Source organism: Trifolium pratense, linkage group LG1 (genome assembly GCF_020283565.1).
Source record: "Trifolium pratense cultivar HEN17-A07 linkage group LG1, ARS_RC_1.1, whole genome shotgun sequence".
Taxonomy (NCBI): domain Eukaryota; kingdom Viridiplantae; phylum Streptophyta; class Magnoliopsida; order Fabales; family Fabaceae; genus Trifolium; species Trifolium pratense.
This window is the reverse complement of record NC_060059.1, coordinates 16309274-16328108: the sequence shown is the minus strand read 5'-3', so window position 1 is coordinate 16328108 and position 18835 is coordinate 16309274. Positions and strand designations below refer to the sequence as shown.

The 18835-nt window shown below is 34.5% G+C and overlaps 1 protein-coding gene across 3 annotated transcripts; it reads right to left on the bottom strand.

Annotated features, from left to right (window-relative positions):
* Positions 1 to 3649: 3649 nt before the first annotated feature.
* LOC123908102 lies at positions 3650 to 7551 on the bottom strand. Of its 3 annotated transcripts, XM_045958630.1 has the most exons (5): positions 7417 to 7551; positions 7198 to 7328; positions 5998 to 6106; positions 4784 to 4849; positions 3890 to 4693 (listed from the first exon to the last, which is right to left on the bottom strand). In XM_045958630.1, exons 2-5 carry the CDS (start codon positions 7311 to 7313, stop codon positions 4580 to 4582), a joined length of 405 nt encoding a protein of 134 aa, XP_045814586.1. In that variant the 5' UTR covers positions 7314 to 7328; positions 7417 to 7551; the 3' UTR covers positions 3890 to 4579. The 3 variants fall into 3 exon arrangements, with proteins under 3 accessions (XP_045814602.1, XP_045814594.1, XP_045814586.1); XM_045958646.1 differs by lacking the exon at positions 3890 to 4693 and adding an exon at positions 3650 to 3869 and having other exon boundaries at positions 7198 to 7551; XM_045958638.1 differs by lacking the exon at positions 3890 to 4693 and adding an exon at positions 3650 to 3869 and having other exon boundaries at positions 4792 to 4849; positions 7198 to 7551.
* Between the last annotated feature and the right edge of the window lie 11284 nt (positions 7552 to 18835).

Genomic DNA, 18835 nt, shown 5'->3' with positions numbered 1-18835 from the left:
TAAGGATGTTGTGTTTCATGAATTTAAGTTTCCTTATTTGTCCTTATTTCCCAACTCTGCTTCCACAAGCACACTGCATAATTCCATGAGTTATCCTGCACAAATCAAATTTCCTTTCCAGACCCATGCTCCATCACCACCAGCCAACTTTACTACTGCGAACTCACCAAACTACTGTACTAGTACACCCTCCCCTAATAATACTTCAACTCCTCAACAATCACTCGTTGCAATTCCACCTCATGATTTGACCTCTCAGTCAATTACTTTACCCCTTCCTACACCAACTCCCCCACCTACTACTGTGCCAGCTGTCATTTCCGACCACAACAATCACCCAATGGTCACTAGAGGCAAAACTAGCAGTCTTAAGCCAAAGGTTTTTCTTGCTGAGACTGAACCACTGACTGTCAAAAGTGATATGAGTGACCCTAGATGGCTCAATGCTATGCACACTAAATATAACGCACTGATGGCCAATAACACTTGGTCCCTTGTGCCTCTCCCATCAGATAGAAAGGCCATTGGATGTAAGTGGATCTTTAGGGTGAAGGAAAATCCAGATGGCAGTGTTAACAAGCTCAAAGCACGTCTAGTAGCCAAGGGATTCTTACAAAAGGCTGGTTTTGACTTCACAGAGATCTTCTCTCCAGTGGTTAAACCAGTTACTATCAGGATCTTGCTGACTTTAGCTGTTACTTATAAATGGCAAGTACATCAAATAGATATAAACAATGCATTTCTTAATGGAGTGTTACAAGAGGAAGTATATATGCAACAACCCACTGGTTTTGAAGTTGCAGACAAATCCTTGTTATGTAAGTTGCACAAATCTTTATATGGTCTTAAACAGGCCCCCAGAGCATGGTATGAAAGACTCACTCAAGTTTTGCTTAAAATGAGTTTTGTAAAAAGTAGGTGTGATCCTTCTCTACTAGTTCACAGTCAACATGGTAGCAGCACTTATGTGCTTATTTATGTTGATGATATCTTAATCATAGGATCTGCTCCTCATTTAATTCAAGATGTGATTCACAAACTTAATGTTCATTTTGCCCTTAAACAGTTGGGACAAGTTAATTATTTCTTGGGTATTGAGGTTCATCACTTGCCTTCCGGTGCCCTGCTACTGAATCAAGCCAAATACATCAGAGATCTGCTTGTTAAAACTAAGATGGCCAACTCCAAACCCATTGGCTCACCTATGATGAGTAGTTGCAGATTAAGCATAATTGGTACAGACACTATGACTGACCCTACTCTTTACATGTCCACAGTAGGAGCTCTGTAGTATGCTACACTTACAAGGCCTGATATTGCATTTAGTGTCAACAAGGTTTGTCAATTTATGGCTAATCCTTTAGAGTCTCATTGGAAAGCTGTGAAACGTATTTTAAGGTATCTCACTTACACTATTCGTCATGGCCTGCTTATTCATCCCTCCACCAATGGTCCTTCATTCTCTCTTCGTGCCTACAGTGATGCTGATTGGGCCACTGATCATGATGATAGAAGATCCACGTCTGGGTCCTGCATTTATTTTGGTCCTAATCTCATCTCATGGGGCTCTAAGAAACAACAGTTGGTGGCACGCTCCAGCACTGAGGCTGAATACAGGAGCATGGCAAACACTACTGCTGAGTTGGTTTGGATCAAATCCCTTCTTCATGAGCTACAGGTGCCCTTTCACACTCCTACTCTTCTATGTGACAACATCAGTGCTGTTTCTCTTGCCCATAATCCTGTCCTTCACTCACGTACAAAGCATCTCGAGCTGGATATTCACTTTGTCAGAGAAAAAGTGTTAGCTAAGCAACTTCACATTCTCCATGTTCCAGCCTCTGGCCAGCTTGCAGATCCCCTAACTAAGCCCCTCTTGCATGCTAACTTTGCTTCAATTCGTGCCAAGCTCAAGGTGTTCTCATGTATTGAACCCCCTTGATCTTGTGGGGGGGGGGGGGGGGGGGGGGATATCGGTGTATATGCCTTGTATGTAATTAAGCCTTGTTTACAGGTTAGGAGTTAGATTAGGAGTCATTAGTTAGGATAGGAGTTTGTTGTAACTGCATATGCTGAGCTGGCAATATTAGTTAGAGACAAAGGGTCAAGTCAGTTAGAAACTTGATCCACCTTCAATTGTATAAATACAATTCTCTCTCCGTAATGTTTTGACTAAGTCATAATGAAAGAAATTAATCAAAATCTTCTCTCTCTGTTTTCCAATAAACATAATAAATAGTAATGTACTCCAATTATTTTTATTAATACTAATATAATGTAACATACTGAAATTTATAATGCAAATTAAATAGTAACATACTCCATTAAAAAAAAAAATAGTAACGTACTGAAAGTTGGTATAGGTAACGTATCGAAAATAAATTGGCATATGATTATATGTGTTGCCTTGTTAAAAATAATTTGAAAAGTATTAGATATTTATATTATGTATATACAATATGATGCATAAATCATGAGCAATATACATGAAGTATTCTTATAGAAATACAAAATTGGCGTAAATCATGATATATGTATATTAAATTATTGTTATTATTATTATTATTATTATAACAATAAATATATTCAATAAAAATTATAAATTGCTAAGACAAAAAAAAATTGATAAAGTTATCCTTTAAGGATGCATGCATATTGAATTCTTTCGGAACTCATAAGAAATAATTTATATGAAGTTCTTCAAGAACTATATAACATCGTTATAATGTAAAAATAATTCTTTATGTAATCCTTCAGGGATGCATATAATAATGAAGTTCTTCATGAACTGTATAAGATATACTATAATATAAGAGGAATATATTGGTGCAATCCTTTAGGGATGCATATAGATTGAATTCTTCTGGAATTCAAAAAGAAATAAACAAAAATGCTATATAAAATATTACCAAAAAAATTATATAAAAAAATATAAATTGATTTTACTTATATTTATGAATCTTCAGGATTCATATTTTAAAATTTCATCTCACACTATGAATCTTCAGAATTCATATTTCAAAATTTCAACACGATACTTCTGGATCGTAGGTTATGAATCTCCATGATCCATAATTCAAAATTTTCATAATAGTGTTTCCATATATATATATAAAAAAGGATCTGAAAAAATAGAATAAAAAAATACATAAAATAAAATTATCACTTCCCATGATTGTTATATATTTCTTCAAAGAGGAGAGACTATCGTGCTGATAACGTGTTATGAACTATTTCTAAAGATGAGGAAGAATATAGAAGAGAAGAGATGAATGAGAGAAAGAGAAAGGAATAAACTTTGTATTATTCTATTCACAAGTGTTTTACATTGTAACAAAGAGATCCTAGTTATAGGACACATTTAGGGGATAAGAAAACCTACACAATAATGGACTTCATTAAGTATTATTATTCATAATAACATGAACTATATAAGCAAAATATTTTAATGGGCGAATGTCTTTTTTTATAGGGTAAATGATCATTTATCCCCCCGCAAAATAAGCAAATTTTCGTTTACCCCCCTATGCAGATTTTTTTTCTATTTACCCCCTGCAAAAAATAGATTCACTCATGTAACACCCTTAATTTTTACCCTTTAATTTTATTTGTAAAATGTCTCTTTAATAAAAATGCAGCGGAAACAAACTCATAAACAAAACTAATTTGTCCGAAAGATTCAAATTACTAAGGTAAACACCACGGTTCAATTTAAAAATTCGTAAAGCAATAAAACAACTAAAATAAAATTTAGAGTTCCCCCATAGGACTTCCTAGCAGAGCGACTCAATTATTGAAAACGCAAAAGGAAGACAGCTCCTAATGCCATCTCCGGACTCTCAGCTAAGCATCATTGTTTACCTGAAAACCTACGATTGCACATCGTAGAGGCGAACCAGAAAAGGGGTGAGTAACAACGTCACACAATTAACTGAATTCTATAGTAATATAAGAAGTAGCCAAACACATAGTAACAACAAGCAACATATTATCCTTTTGGACGACTGAATACTCACACAACACAACTCTTAGATACCACAACTCAACAAGCTAATACACACGCGCTACCAACGATTCATTAACTTCATTGCTACATCATTACTACACCATTATAAATATATAATTCGATATCATTATGACATCTTTTGCTTATTTTGGTTTCAGTATATAACCAAAATAAGCAAAATAAACGGTTGGAAAAGCTTCAGGACATGATTTGGAACATGAATCAATTCGAAACTTACTTAGTTTGCCTTTAAATCGAGCTAACCAAATAAGTTTTCTCTTAACTATTTTTGAACTTTGGGTATGCTTTTCTATTGGTTTTTCTTCGTGTTTCTTGGTATATTTTGATTTCTGGAAGTGTTTGGAAGCTTTTGGATTAAAGAAATTAGAGGTTTATGGTGTTTGAATGACTTTCAATTTTTCACAAAAATGGTGAAAAAAAATAGTCTTGTTAAATGGTTTCAATATGTTATACACTTAAATCATTAGTCTTTTAAATGGTTTCCGTTTTGTTAACCCATTAATATTTTTAAACGGTTTCAGTTTTGTTAACCAATTAATATTGACAAAAATATTAGTCAATTGGAATCATTGGTTGCGCATATGGAGGGACATTGGGTCGAGCAGCAGAAAATTGAGATGATTTTGCTGCAGGGTCAGACACCCTTTCCTGGCTTTTGGTAAGCATCTGAGAAATAATATGTACAGAAAACTTGAATTCTGCACAAAAGTTTCAGGTAACATTTACTGCTTAAAATGAAATAAATGGAAGCTGTACCTTTTTACCTTTACTTTTTCGTGCCAAATTGTGACCATCCTTCCTTCTCCTGATATCTACTTTCTTCTGTAAGAAATGAAAAACAAACGCACCATCATAACATGCAGAAACTGAGTTTATACAATCTCAATAACACCCAGCTTCTTTATTTCATAGTTTAAATTAAGGATGGGGAAGGTTGCAAATGGAACCGAAGTGTCGTGCGCAATTTAATGGATGAATATATTATATATCATCAATTACCCTTTTGTCTCAGGAAGGAACAAGATGGTTACTCTTAAATATCTTTGTCTAAATGTCTAATAACTTGTGCAATTGAGTAAATCCTAACACGAAACTTTTTTATGACAAATCCACCAGAAGTTGGGTAAAAGTGGCTGAAAGCTTACGAAAAATAATTATAATACATAATTCCATTATTAGGTGACTATATTCACCATGCAGCGACATATCAAAGATAAGATTCTCATGTCCCAACAAACAAGAAAAGTTCTCATAAGTCACAACCATGACATGCAGTGTTATCGATAGTGGGAATGCCAAAAAAACTAAAAACCGCTATGTGAAATAGCTAATAGCATTGTGGACAAATAGCAGAAGCCGAATTGCAGTTGAAATATTTCAATTATATAAAATAAAAAGGAATGTTGTAAACAAATAAAAATGAGCCACTATGCAACCAACATGCAGACTCTTCAGTTTTATTTTTAAAAAGAAAGAAAATTCCTAAAATTGTCTGTTGTCCACTACATCTGCTATGAACAAAAATACGATGGCAGATACTATCAGCTATCGCTCTTATAGAGGAAATGGGATGGTATCACGGTTTTCATAGTGGACTCATCAAAATCCGTTGTGCAGTAGAGCTATAGCACCACTAATTGAAAATACATTAAACCCTTGAGCATTGTTAAGACGAACTTCTAGAAAAGGATCATAATAAGATAGACCCTGATGCCTTGCTGATACATGATCCAAACAGTTCGTTAACCAATGGTCGTAAACTTGCATCTAAATTCTAATGTAACAACAATGCAATGAAATAAAGACTAGTTATATGGTGCACAAGTGAGATAAATGTTGTATCATACTCAAATTTGTTTCCACCATAGGATCAAATGAGAAGCGATGTGACTTATTGATATAATGGGGGAAAACAAATTTGTGCATGGTATAAATGCCTTAATGCAGAAACTAACGAGTATGTAGCTTACGTTTACGTTCATCCACCTGACTCGCAGTGCCACATCCCTAACGCTCTTATCATTTAGCGCTGGAACTATCCTTGCATAACGTAATGCTATGTTCGATATTGAGGCATACCTGCAAAGCAAAATTTAAAATTTTCATTAATTTATGTGACTACGTTACTACGTATATAGAATTCACAGATATGCATTGCTAATCAAAATACATGTGTTGAACATTATGACAACACAATGAACTTACTGTTCAATCAAAGTACAGGAACAAAAAGTACTGTATTTAAGGAATTAAGTAAATACTAGTACTGGAAATTTCATTTACATTCCATTTCAAACTGCCATTTATCCTCATTTGCATATAATTAGTTTTCGGATCCCCTGGTTTCTCATAAAGCTCAGTGTGAACAGAAAGTACAATACACGCACGCATGTGTAAAATATTCAAACCCAATATAAAGCAAATAAGCTTTAGACTGAAATGACCAAAATGTCCAAAAATAAAAACAGATGAAACAGATATAAGTTTTAGAGACCGCTATTGAGTACTATGGACATGTTTGGATTGGCTTATTTAAGGAATAAGCCAGTCTAAGGATACACTAATCAAAATTCACAAATAAATACATAAGACGATATAAATCTCACATGTGAGACTGTTTGGGAGAATTTACGAATACGGCTTATGACAAACGTTGATAAGCTTTTCTCAGCTTATTTCCATAAACTCTCCAAGATAGCTTACAAAAACATCGTATAGGTCGTACGAAAACAATTTAACATAATTTTATCATTTGGTTATAAAAATTGCTAATAATACATATACACACTTATCATGCATGATAAGCACTTATACAAAAACAATACCTTTTTTAAGCTGTAATTTATCTTTTGGTTATAAAAATAGCTAATGCATATGCACTTATATGACAAGCCATTTAACTTTTTTTTATTCCATAACAAACGCTAATTTGTTTATCCAAACAGAGCCTATGATTACTTGCAAATAGCTTATTTATTACTATAAACCCTAATTCATGACTTGAACTACAAAAATAGAAGACAAACACCAAAATTAAATTGATAGGGTTTAAGTAATTAACAAATTCAACTCTCAAACTAAACATCAAACTCAAAACACAAAGATACGATATAGTAATTACACATTCATAATTCAATGTAATATGATAGGAAAATAGAAAATTAACATACTTTGTGAGTAAATCTTCAAGAGTAGCTTGTTCTTCGGGGGTCCAATATATACCAGGACCCAAATTGCCATGAGCATGTTGTTCTTGATGGTTACCAGTCCCAGATGAAATCGCCATGGAATTAACCTAACCCTATTTTATTGAAAATTGTTATTATCCCCAAAAAAATTAAAGATTGGAAATTGATCGTTGAATGATGAAATTCAGGTAAAAGGGTTATCGGAATGACGGTTAGTTCCCGCCGGCGCAAAACGGAAAGAGTGAGTGATGAAGGAGTGAGGTTGAAAGGGAAACGTGAGAGATAAGCAACAGAGAAGAGGATTTTTTGTTTCTATGCTCAAATTATAGTAAGAGATTTCTTAAATCTATTACTAATATATAACCACTATATTTCTTAAATCTATTACTAAGAGATTTTTATATTTTTTTAAAAAAGATATATTTTACTAAATTTATGTTATATTTCTCAGCTAAATCTTTAAGAAGGTAATTCGTATCCCTATATTTTCTCACATAATCTCCCAAATAACAATATCTTCCTCTTTATTCTCATCAAACAAACAAACAAATCTCTAACAAATAATCTCATTCTAATCCAATAAGTTTTTTGTCATATTATTATTATTATTATATTGTGTTAATTATTTCTTGTAAACTTATTTATTCGATTTTTATGTTCAAGCGATAAATAATGAACCCGTTTATATTTTTAATCAAAAATTAGAAATTTTATTAAGAATATTTAGGACAATTTAATAAACTTTGTGGTAATATTGTTTATGTTTCGTTTATAAAATAAAAAAATTGTTTATGTGTTTTTTTATAGAGTATTATTTTTTTTTTATTTCTATATTTCTATTTTTATGCAATTTTTTCTTATTTTTTCTATATTTTTTCAATAATTTTTTATTGACATAACATTTTATAATTCTTTTATTGTTATTTTTTCCTATTTTTTAAAATGGAAGTTTGTTCTTGATTAATACTATTTTATTTTTCTGTTTTTGCACAATTATTTATTTTTAAAAATTATTTTCTATTTAAGCTAAATCACTTAATTGTAACCAAAAAAAGCTAAATCACTTAATCAGTCAAAGCAAAAATATCAAATTCAATGAATAAACTTTAAAATTATTTTCTATTTAAGTTAAATCAGTTAATCAGTGAAAGCAAAAATATCAACTTCAATAATAAACTTTAAAAAGAAAAGGTATAATTTTTGTTTGCATTTATTACGTGCGAAACAAACTTGATTGGGATTGTGTGACTTTTGTACCTATAATATAGAAATAAAATCACTTCTAACAATAGTTTGTTTTGTCTGAACTAAGAAGTACTGGTAGTAACATCATGGCTAACGAAACCTCTGCTAGGGTTTCAGACGGCAAAACACAGGAAGAACAAGACCAACTAGATCGCAGCAAGAAGAAGGCTAAGATAGATGTGTCATCACAAGATACAGTGGTGATGGAAACCCAAAGAATGGACGTGCAAAAACAAAACAATGATATAATAAGTCAGCGGCCAAAAGTTTCATACAGAGACATATGTATGAACTTTAATGGTGGATCTAACCAAGACACATCTCCAGAGGAGGATTGGTGGTTCATGAACAAAGATATATCCAATGAAGAAGATGAAATGGAGGAAGAAGAGAAAGTTCATGAAGAGGTTACAGAGGAATCTCTTTTTGTACCAGTTGCTAAAGTGAGCAAGGAAGACATCAAGGCTGCATGTATCCCTTGGAAGAGATCACTAGTGGTTAAACTACTAGGGAAACGAGTTGGGCTCCAATTTCTGAAAACACGACTGACAAAGATGTGGGAGCCTTCCGGTGGGATGGAAATCATTGATCTGGAGAACGATTATTTCCTTATCCGCTTTGAAGAGTGGCCAGATGTTGTTCGAGCTTTCGAAGGAGGGCCTTGGATGATACTTGGTCACATACTGGTTGTTCAGCGATGGCACCCGGAGTTCTTTCCCCGGGAAGATGAGCTTAAGCGTGTTGCTGTGTGGATCCGCGTCCCTGGGTTACCGATTGAATATTATGATAAAAATATTCTTTGGAAGATTGGTAACTGCATTGGAAAGACAGTCAAGATTGATTCAAACACGCTAAGGTCAAAAAATGAATCCAACTCAGGCTTGTATGCTCCTGAGAGAGGAAAGTTTGCTAGAATTTGTGTGGAGATTGATCTTCGGAAAATTTTACGGTCAAAATTTGTCTTGAACAAAAGAACGTATACGGTTGAATATGAAGGCATCAATCTTGTTTGCTTCACTTGCGGTCGCTATGGCCACCGGAAAGATCAATGCGAGATTACTAATGGAGAAACACCACAAGGTCCAACTAATGAAAATTTAGAGAAAAATTTTGAGAAACAGAAGGAACAAGATAATAATACAAATGAGAAATTTGGACCATGGATGCTTGTCCAGCGCGGTGGTAGACGTCGAAAACAACAACCCCGACAAAGTTCAACCGGCGAAAAGTCAGGGAAGGAGATGGTGGGACCATCCAATAATCATGGATCCAGATTTGGTGCGTTACTCATTGATGAGGGAGTTAAGGATAATAATGGGGATGAGTTGATTGGGGAACGTCAAATGGAAAGTGACAAGATTGACCAAGTCAAACATTTGGCTAAAGAAACTCAAGCAACAGAAACCCACTCCAAGGTCCAACATAAGCCTAAGCAAAAAAAGACACTAGATCAAACCTAGATCAGAATACAAGCAGAGCTACCTTCAAGCCCAAAAACATAAGTGGAATGACACAACCATCTACCCATGTTGGAGAAATCCAGACCCGTTCCTTTAGCAACCCGGCCCACATAAGCCAAGACCCAAATTCACCTGAAATTGCTTTACTGCAAACTGTCCCAAACCACGCAAACGAAGCCCCTGTTCTCACAAACAACATAGATATGAATCACCATCAACAAACCCCAACGGCACCGAGTGTTAGAAAGCTGAGTGAAACGCACCAGACCCGACCTCCAGACACGAATAACAACAATCCGACAAATCACGATGGTCCCGATAAGCAAACGATGGAAGAACCTTTTGTGGATGCGATGGATGCCGACATTGACGGCAGTAACTTGACTTCAGATTTGGATAGGGGGGCTGGTCAGATGGCATAGTGCCTTGCGGTCCCAGATACTCTCTATTTTGTAAGTTTTTATGATTATAAAGACCTTTTTGTCATGGAATGTGAGAGGGGCCAAAGCTCGACTCTTCTCATCTATGGTGCGTGACCTTTGTAATTTCAACAAAGTCGATGTTTTGATTATTGTGGAACCAAGAATCAGCGGGGAAGTGGCGACGAAGGTGATTGAGAAATTGGGTTTTGAACATCATCTTCGAGTTGATGCTATAGGATTTTCAGGAGGTATTTGGCTCTTATGGAATGATTCTGATTGTGTAGTGAAGGTTACCCACTCAAATCCCCAGCTCCTTCACGTGGAATTTAAGGATGTTAGTAGTAACAATTGCTGGGATTTGTCTTGTGTGTATGGGTCTCCAAGAGGAGTGGAGAGACACATGTTGTGGCAATCTTTGAAAGATATCTATGTGAGTATGAACAAGCCTTGGCTACTAATGGGGGACTTTAATGCTTACACTAGTAGTGAAGACAAGCATGGAGGAGGTCCACCTAATATGTGCTCTATGAATGAATTCAATGACTGTGTACAGACTTGTCAGCTTTTAGACCTTGGTTTTCATGGACCTCGTTATACTTGGGAGGGTCGAGGAGTTAAGGAGCGCCTAGACCGCGCCCTTTGCAATCTTCCTTGGCAATCATTGTACCCTGAAGCTAGTGTTTTTCATCTTCCGAATCTCAAATCAGATCACCGGCCAGTTATGTTGCGATTATCTCCAATTCAGAAGACAAATATTCAACGACCTTTTCGTTTTATGGCTAATTGGACGCTAGATCAATCCTTCCCCGAACTAGTCCGAGAAGCCTGGAATGATGAGTTGAGTTGGAATCAAGCAGTGGCAGAATTCAAAAACAAAGTTGTGGAATGGAATAAAACTAAGTTTGGGAATATCTTCCATAAAAAGAGACGTCTACTTGCACGTATTGAGGGGCTGGATCATCGTAGAGCAGTCACAGATTCTAGAAGCCTTCAATATCTACAAAAAAAATTATTTCAACAGTACCAAGATATTTTAGCCCAAGAAGATCTTTTCTGGTATCAAAGAGCGAGACAAGACTGGATTAAGTTTGGAGACAAGAACACTCGTTATTTCCACTTATCCACCATTGTGAAGAAGAGAAATAAGGCAATTGAAATGCTCCAAAATGAGGAAGGTGAAATGGAAACCGACCCTGCTGTTCTTGACAACATGACAACTTCATATTTTGCCAAGTTGTACAAAGCTGCTGGTGATCTCAGTTTGTGGTCTCTGAGAGGGTGTTTTCCACGCCTCTCACAGGACGATATCAACCAAATTGAAACTCTACCGTTGGACTGTGAAATTAAGGAAGCTATCTTTTCTATGGGTCCCCTTAAATCTCCGGGACCGGATGGCCTCCACCCTATCTTCTTTCAAACTCAGTGGAGCATCGTTGGAGCGTCGGTTTGTAAGGTGGTAAGAGATATTTTTGCTGATCCTTCCGGCATTAGAAACATAAATGAGACCTTGTTGGTTTTAATTCCTAAGGTGGATGGTCCCACGTCCCTTAAACAATTCCGGCCTATTAGTTTATGCAATGTTATCTATAAGGTTGTTACAAAGATCATAGCCACTCGCATGAAGAATATTATGCCGGTGCTTATCGGTCCTCAACAGTGTAGCTTCATTCAAGGCCGTCAAAGTGCAGACAATATTATAATAGCTCAAGAAGTGTTTCATACTATGAGAATAAAAAAAGGCTCCAAGGGATACATGGCCGTGAAAGTTGATCTTGAAAAGGCTTATGACCGCCTTCGTTGGGAATTTGTCATTGATACTCTCAAAGATGTTGGTTTCTCTGGTGCTTTTACTAACCTCATATACCATTGTATTTCATCTGTTGATATGCAGGTTCTTTTTAATGGAGGCCAATCATCCAAATTCACACCTTCTCAGGGCATTCGACAGGGTGATCCTTTGTCTCCTTATCTGTTTGTGCTGGCTGTTGAACGTCTGTCTCATCTCATTATATCAAAAGTGACGAACAGGGTCTGGAAACCTATTTTTCTATCAAGGGACGGGCCACCTATCTCTCATTTATTTTTCGCCGATGATCTCATCTTGTTTGCCGAAGCTTCTGTATCACAGATGAAGATTTTGACGGACTGTCTTTCACTTTTCTGCGAAGCATCCGGGGAGAGAGTTAGCACCGAAAAAACAAGACTTTTAGTCTCAAAAAATGTGCAATTCCAAAGAGCGCAAGAACTGAGTTCTGTATCTGGCTTTGGCTTAGCTTCAGATTTTGGTAAATACTTAGGGGTTCCGATTCTACATTCAAGGCAGCGGAAAGCAAACTATGATTTCCTAATTGATAAAGTCCGGAAACGGTTGTCTTCTTGGAAAGCAGCTAGCTTATCTTTTGCAGGTAGGGTCACATTAACACAATCCGTGTTAGCTGCCCTCCCAACATATGTTATGCAAACTACCTTACTTCCAAAAGGAGTGTGCAAGCAGATTGAGAAACTCATGCGTAACTTCATATGGGGAGCTACATACATCAAACGGACCTGGCATACTGTAGCATGGGAAGACATATGCAGACCCAAGGATCAAGGCGGATTGGGAATTCGTAATGTTCATCTTTACAACAAGTCTCTTCTTATGAAGGTAGCCTGGAACATGCTAGCATCTCCTTCAGCTTTCTGGGTTCAGGTTCTTAAATCTAAATACAAATGTGGGACTGATTTCATCCCCAATGTAAATCCGAAGCAAAATTGCTCCATCACTTGGAGGGGTATTCTCGCAGTGTGGAAGGATGTCGTGTCTGGAATGCAGTGGAACATTGGAAACGGGAAAAGGATCCGGTTTTGGACTGACCCTTGGCTTCCATCAGGTGTTATTCTTCAAAATCTAGCAATTGCACCTCTAAATCAGACTCAATTGCTAGCGCTTCGGTTTCAGACTTATCCAACGAATATGGCACTTGGCGTCTTGATTTATTCAAAAAAATTATCCCACCTCAGTTTGTGAATCAAATAGCTGGATGTGCTCCTGCTAACCCTCTTCTAGGTGACGACTCTGTATCCTGGCCTTTGACATCCAATGGTATATTCTCCACCAAATCGGCGTATGATTTTTTACTCTCTCACATTCCCACCAGATCTGCTATTTGGACAAACGTTTGGAAGTGGGAGGGTCCTCATCGAATTAGATGTTTCCTGTGGCTATTGTATAATGACGGCTTGAAGACCAACGATAAAAGAGCAAGGTGGAGTATGGATGCTAATGATGTCTGCCCGCTCTGCTCTTCTCACATCGAGACACCTTTGCATGTCCTCCGTGACTGCGACCGCTCCAAGGAAGTTTGGCAGAGACTCAATTTCTCTTTCGGGAACCAAAACTCTCAAACGTTGCCAACATGGCTGAATCACTATCTCAAGCCTTCCCGTGAAAGAGGTAAACTGGGAGGTCATATCTCCTTTGGTATTACTGTGTGGTTGTTGTGGTACCATAGAAATCAAATGGTTTTTGCCGGTAGAGGTTTTAATGTGCAAGCTATTGTAGCACAAGTTCAGAACTTAATGGCGGATACTAATAGAGTGAATATAGAATACCCGCACATGCAGAGTATGTATTCAACAATAGATATTGCTTGGCAGAAACCCACTAGAGGAAGTGTTAAATGTAACACAGACGGAGCAGTTAATCGAAGGTTGTGTAAGGCAGCCTGTGGTGGAGTAATCAGAGATGACACTGGTGCTTGGATCGGAGGAGTGGCTCGGAATCTAGGGTCGTGCACCGTGCTTATGGCTGAACTTTGGGGTATCCTAACTACTCTTCAATGGGTTTGGGATAAGGGTTACCAGAACATTTCTCTAGAGTCAGACTCATCAGTCGCTGTGGCGTTAATCAATAAAGGGTGTCCCCCATCTCATCCTTGTGCTACCATTGTCTCCCTCATCAATCGCCTTAAAATGAGGGATTGGCAAGTTCAAATTTCTCATATCTATAGGCAGGCAAACCAAGTTGCTGACTGGATTGCAAACTATGCTCTTTCTATACCTACGGGTTCCATTCTTCTTAGTCACCCACCTCCGGGATGTGTGAATCTTATTTGGCAGGATGTTGCCAATATTTACTTTAATCGTCGTGTTCGTTTGTAATTTGGCCTAACGGCCTCCCTTAGAGCAAAAAAAAAAAAAAAATCACTTCTAACAAGTGTTTGTTGAAGCCCTCAAAAAAAAAAAAACAAGTGTTTGTTGAACGCGTCAAAAAAAATAAAAATAAGTGTATGTTGAAATTCGAAAATCAACAATATATATGTTTTTTTATTATTGTAATAATTAATATTATAATATTTTTTCGTAAATAATACTGTATTTAATTAACTCTCTGCCATAAAGAAAATCTCATATTTATTGTGTCGGATATATACAAATCTCAACCTATTTTATTTATTTTTACCAAATATCTACTCTAAAATGTTTTCTATTAAAAATAATAATGATTTTGTTTTCTTACAACATTTTTTACAACAAAAAGAAATTGTTTTTTAACAGTGAAGTACTACTCTTTATTTTTTAAAACAAAATTCTGGTAAAGAAATGATCGAAGAGTATTATTTGTTTACCAGAATAAATAAGAACAACAATTAAATAAGATCGTTAAATCAGCAGTCAAAAGACATTTAAAAATGAATGGAGCGAGTATATATGAGATCGGTTGATAAGGACTTACATTATATATACTAGCGTGCAGACGGCCTGCTCTTTTTATTTTGTTATTACACTAATGTGTATATATTTGACTATTATGTGTGAAAACAAAAAAAAAACTTGAAAAATACACACATTATAGTAGAAATAAGACAAAAATATCCAGCACCATAAGTAAAAAAAAAAAAAAGACTTAAAAAACAAAATGATGAAACAAAGTGTTTGACAATGTCTTTCATTTTTAATGTGACTTAATTTGTTGTTTTTCAAAAACCAACTATTCATATATATATATATATATATATATATATATATATATATATATATATGAAAAATCTATAATATAATTTTTTATCCAACTTAGCAGAATAGAAAAAGCGGAACACACAGACGGCCGCTGGATTGAAAAAAATAATAAGAAATAAAATTAAAGTACATGTTAGCGCGATAGAAAAAGTGGATCACACAAACGGGCACGGAACGTGCCCGCTTCTTTTGGCATCTAACGGTCAAACGGGCAAGTTCTGTGCCCGTTTGTGTGATCCGCGTTTTTTATTTTGCTATCATATATAAATCGTAAATATTTTACTAAGAATTTAATTTTTATTCAATTCAATTTTTGCGTACTTTTAGTTTTCATTTAAATAAAAGTTGTATTTTATGTGAATTGATTGACATAATAGGTAAAGAAACAACTTGTTACCAATATATGTTAATATGTGATCTTATATTTAAAAAAATGTGATCTTATATTTGAAAAGTATTTTCAAAAAGACTTCATTCGATGCGTAGAACATAAGAATGAAAGTTCATGATGGTTGTCAATAGAAAAAAAAAAACTTTGAACATAAAATGAAAATCCATTTTCATAACTATCAATGTTCCGGTCAAGATAAGTATTTATAGAGAGAGATATACATCCATAGTTAAAAATAAGACAAACTATATGTTTGTTAATTGTTGATTTCATGATCATACATGTCTTTGTGAAGATAAAAAATAGATTTTTGACTTAAAACAATAATCAAACTCCTCTCTAATCTTCTACTTCTTTTTTAATCATTTTGCGTGCCTTTCGTAAGGATGACCTTCTGTTTTCATACTTTTTTCCTTGCTATAGTCTTCTCCAACTCTTTCCCCTTCCATTCTATATCTATTTTTTTGTTGTTGATGGTGTGAGGTGTCTTCTCTCCTCATCAACCTTGAACAGATGTCAAAAAGAAAAATGAGATTGTAAAGCGTACAATAAGTTTCGTTAAAAAATGGAAGTACAAAAGAGACAATTAATGCTAAGATACAATGACATCAATCATCAAAATTGAAAAATGAGGTTTTTATCTTTTGGAAAAATTACAATTTTTGGAAAAATTAAGATATAATTACTGGAAAAATAGAAAGAGTAGAAAAAAACTTTTTGATAGTGATTTTTCCTTCAATGTTATAGCATATACTCGTTGTAGGTGTGAAGCCCCTGACAAACCTTTTATGCTTTTCAAAAAATGTCAATATGATTTCCCATCTTTCTTTTCTCTCTGACATTTACTTTTATCTTTTGCAACGATTTTGAAATTAGGTCTGAAATAAGATGTAGAAAATTAAATAGAAAAGTAGAAATGAAATCAATTGAATGAAAAAAAAAAAAAAAAAAAACATAGCCTTATATTAATCTCTATGATGTAAGCACAGTTGAAAAAAAAATAACAAAGAAGGTTGTCCCGAACGTCCATGAATTTGTAGTGAAAACATTCCAAATATATATGTACTCCAATAAATAAATGACGATAAAAAAAAATTGATGCTCTAAATTCCTAAAAATTAAAAGATAAAATATGTTCATTTTCTTTGTATTCAATTGCTGCTTAAATATTGTACTCTAAATACAAAACTACCATGAGTAAAAAATAAAACTTATAATTAAATCTTTGGTTGTTCTAAAACACTTGCAGATTCAATCAAAAATCACTAAAAACAAAAAGGATGAATCTACGAACAACCTCACAACATTCATATTAATAGCATAAAACAACAAATTAATTAAGCCTACATATTTTACTATATTAAAGTGTCTGAAATATCCATGTATCCGGATCTGTAGTCTTGACGACACCAAAATCATTGATTTTCTCTGCACTAGATCGACCTTAATTTTTCAACCTGAAACAAATAAATACCGTACCAAGACGGGAAAACGAAATACGTCGCACTAAGACATTCTTATATAGGCACAAAAGATATAGACACAAGGGATGGATGTCAATTTTTGATTATTCTCAAAGTTTCAAGTGGTTGTTAAGGTTTTTTATTTTAAAATATTTTTTCAATTTTTAAAATATTTTTAAAATTTTAAAATGCCACATAATCAATTTTTATTCAAAAATATCAACGGAGGGCTAACAAATGTAAAATGGGATAAACATGGGGACAATTGAAACTTAGGGGCTAAAATCGAATAATTGTAAAAGTTAGGGGGTTAAACTCATACATTTATAAAATTTGAGGGGTCAAAACTGCATTTAATCCCTCAATTAAAGACATCTTCATTATAAACATTAAATTTGATCTAGTTTTGGAAGTTTGTGTAGTATGCATCAAGTCTAGGTTCGCTCTTCACTTGCTCCATTGTAAAAAATTTAAAAATAAAAAAGAAAAAACATTTTCATTATTGTCACACCATTTAAACACAGTATTAACCGAAGGAAAAAGCTAGCATGTGTCCTCTTAAGAATCTAAATAAAGTAATGTTTTATTGAAATCCGTGCATTTGATTTGAATTTTAAACTTTTCATAAATTAAATGCACAAACTTTGAGAGAATATTTCTAATTAAATATTCTTAACATGTAAGGGCACATGTTAGCATGACCCTTAACTGAAAAATACATTTGAATATCATGTTCCACGGAAATTTTCTGGAAATTTGAATCAATGTAATCTTCCCATTTATTTTTCTACATTTGCCTTCTACAACTTAAACTTGGAAAAAACATCAAATTATGTTTCAGGAAATCGCTCAAACCTTGCATGATAAATCATCAATATTACAATATATAAGTCATAAATACTTAGAAGTTAGAACACACCATAATGTTAATGGTTGCACACATAAGTTTGATTGCAAAGCGAACCCACTTGGGTTGATTTGGTGGTATATTGGAATCTGGGAGTGTGCGCCTCCTTAAGGTCTTAGGTTCTATTCTCTTTGATACCAATTTAGGTGAGCTAATTTAGCTTTTTCAAAACAAAAAGTTTGATTGCAAAGCACAAAACACAAGATAAAAGATAGGACTAGTTAAACAAATATTTGAATAATTATTTGAAACTCAAATCAATTAAGTTTCTAATGACTTATTTTAGAATCAAAACAAAAAAGTTGGACACAATCTATTAGGTAATACAATAAGAAACAATATTTACACAAGGAATTAAACTTATGCGATTTTTCATATGTGTACTAAATACGAAAGGTAAAACGTCAAAAATGTGGTGGCAAAACCACAATACAACAGGCATTGCTAAGGTTAGAGGAATTGTATTTGTTTGTCTCCAAATAAACTTAACCAAAAAGTAGAATCACAATGTTTTAATATCTAATTTATACTAAAATCAAATAGATTTTATGGACTTCAAGCATGTTGTAAAAATTTAGTTCTTCAGGAACTCAACAACAAATCTTTACAATCTTTCATGAAATCAACAAGCACATTCTAAATAAGTAGGATTCATATGAGCATAACTGAAGTCACCATAAACGAAATGAGTCTTGATATTTTTCTCTTTATTTTTTGAGTGATCGTTCATA